Source organism: Haliaeetus leucocephalus, unplaced genomic scaffold, assembly GCF_000737465.1.
Source record: "Haliaeetus leucocephalus isolate CR32 unplaced genomic scaffold, Haliaeetus_leucocephalus-4.0 Scaffold313, whole genome shotgun sequence".
Lineage (NCBI taxonomy): Eukaryota > Metazoa > Chordata > Aves > Accipitriformes > Accipitridae > Haliaeetus > Haliaeetus leucocephalus.
In genome coordinates this window covers 30,804-31,551 of record NW_010972749.1, presented here as the reverse complement: position 1 = coordinate 31,551, position 748 = coordinate 30,804, and the positions used below count along the sequence as shown (strand labels likewise).

The following is a 748-nucleotide window of genomic DNA, read 5'->3' as shown; positions in this document are numbered from 1 at the left end:
CACCCCCCAAAAGGACCCAGAGATCCTGAACCCCCAAAGGGAAACAAACATCTGGGCTTCACCTACCTCTCCGGCACGACTCGGGGTGAGCCAGCGTCTCCCAGGGCAGGGCCTGGGGGAGCGAGGCACACACTGTTATTGTAGGCCCTACAGTAACTCCAGAGGGTCCTATCGGACTCAGGCATCTGGGCTTATCTCCCCCCCGCCCCCCATCTTGGCAGTTCCTACAATAACACAATGCTGGTGTTTACGTAGGTCCTACCATAACCACCCCCTTGTCGTGTTTCAGTAGGCCCAACGATAACAGCGCGTTCCCCCACCCCGTGGTCCTTGCAAACTCACGCCAGGGCAGCTTGTCGTCCTCCGAGTCGCTGACGAGGCAGGGTCCTGGGTCTGGACTCCACCCTAGAGAGGACCCAGGCATCTGGGGGGGCTGCAGGACACCCCCCTCCATGGGGACCCAGGTGTCCGGGAGCCCCCCCTCCACCCCACCTCCCTCCAAGTGACCCAGGCCTCTGGGCCACCTACCCTCGCCTGCCAGCAGCAAGAATCTCTGGGTGGGCTCCAGGAAGAGGTCGGGGTCTTCTGGGGGGCGAGGGAGGGGGGAGAGCCTTGAGAAGGGACCCCCCACAGTGCTGAGGCCTTGGTGGCGCCTTCGGTGCATGGTCTGAGGGGGCGGGGGGGAACAACTGCCCCACGGAAACAACTGCCCCCTCCAACTGCCTCCCCCCCCGGCCCCCAGTTGCCA

General features: G+C 64.2%; 1 protein-coding gene across 1 annotated transcript in view; it reads right to left on the bottom strand.

Moving 5' to 3' along the window:
* MDC1 (mediator of DNA-damage checkpoint 1) overlaps window positions 1–701 on the bottom strand; it is a 9,030-nt gene extending 8,329 nt beyond the window's left edge. The window contains exons 1-3 of the mRNA XM_010571246.1: window positions 529–701; window positions 343–405; window positions 67–112 (exon numbers count right to left, since the gene is read on the bottom strand). Coding sequence (XP_010569548.1) covers window positions 67–112; window positions 343–405; window positions 529–664 — 245 coding nt within the window. The 5' untranslated portion in view covers window positions 665–701. The remainder of the gene's footprint in view (window positions 1–66; window positions 113–342; window positions 406–528) is intronic.
* Between the last annotated feature and the right edge of the window lie 47 nt (window positions 702–748).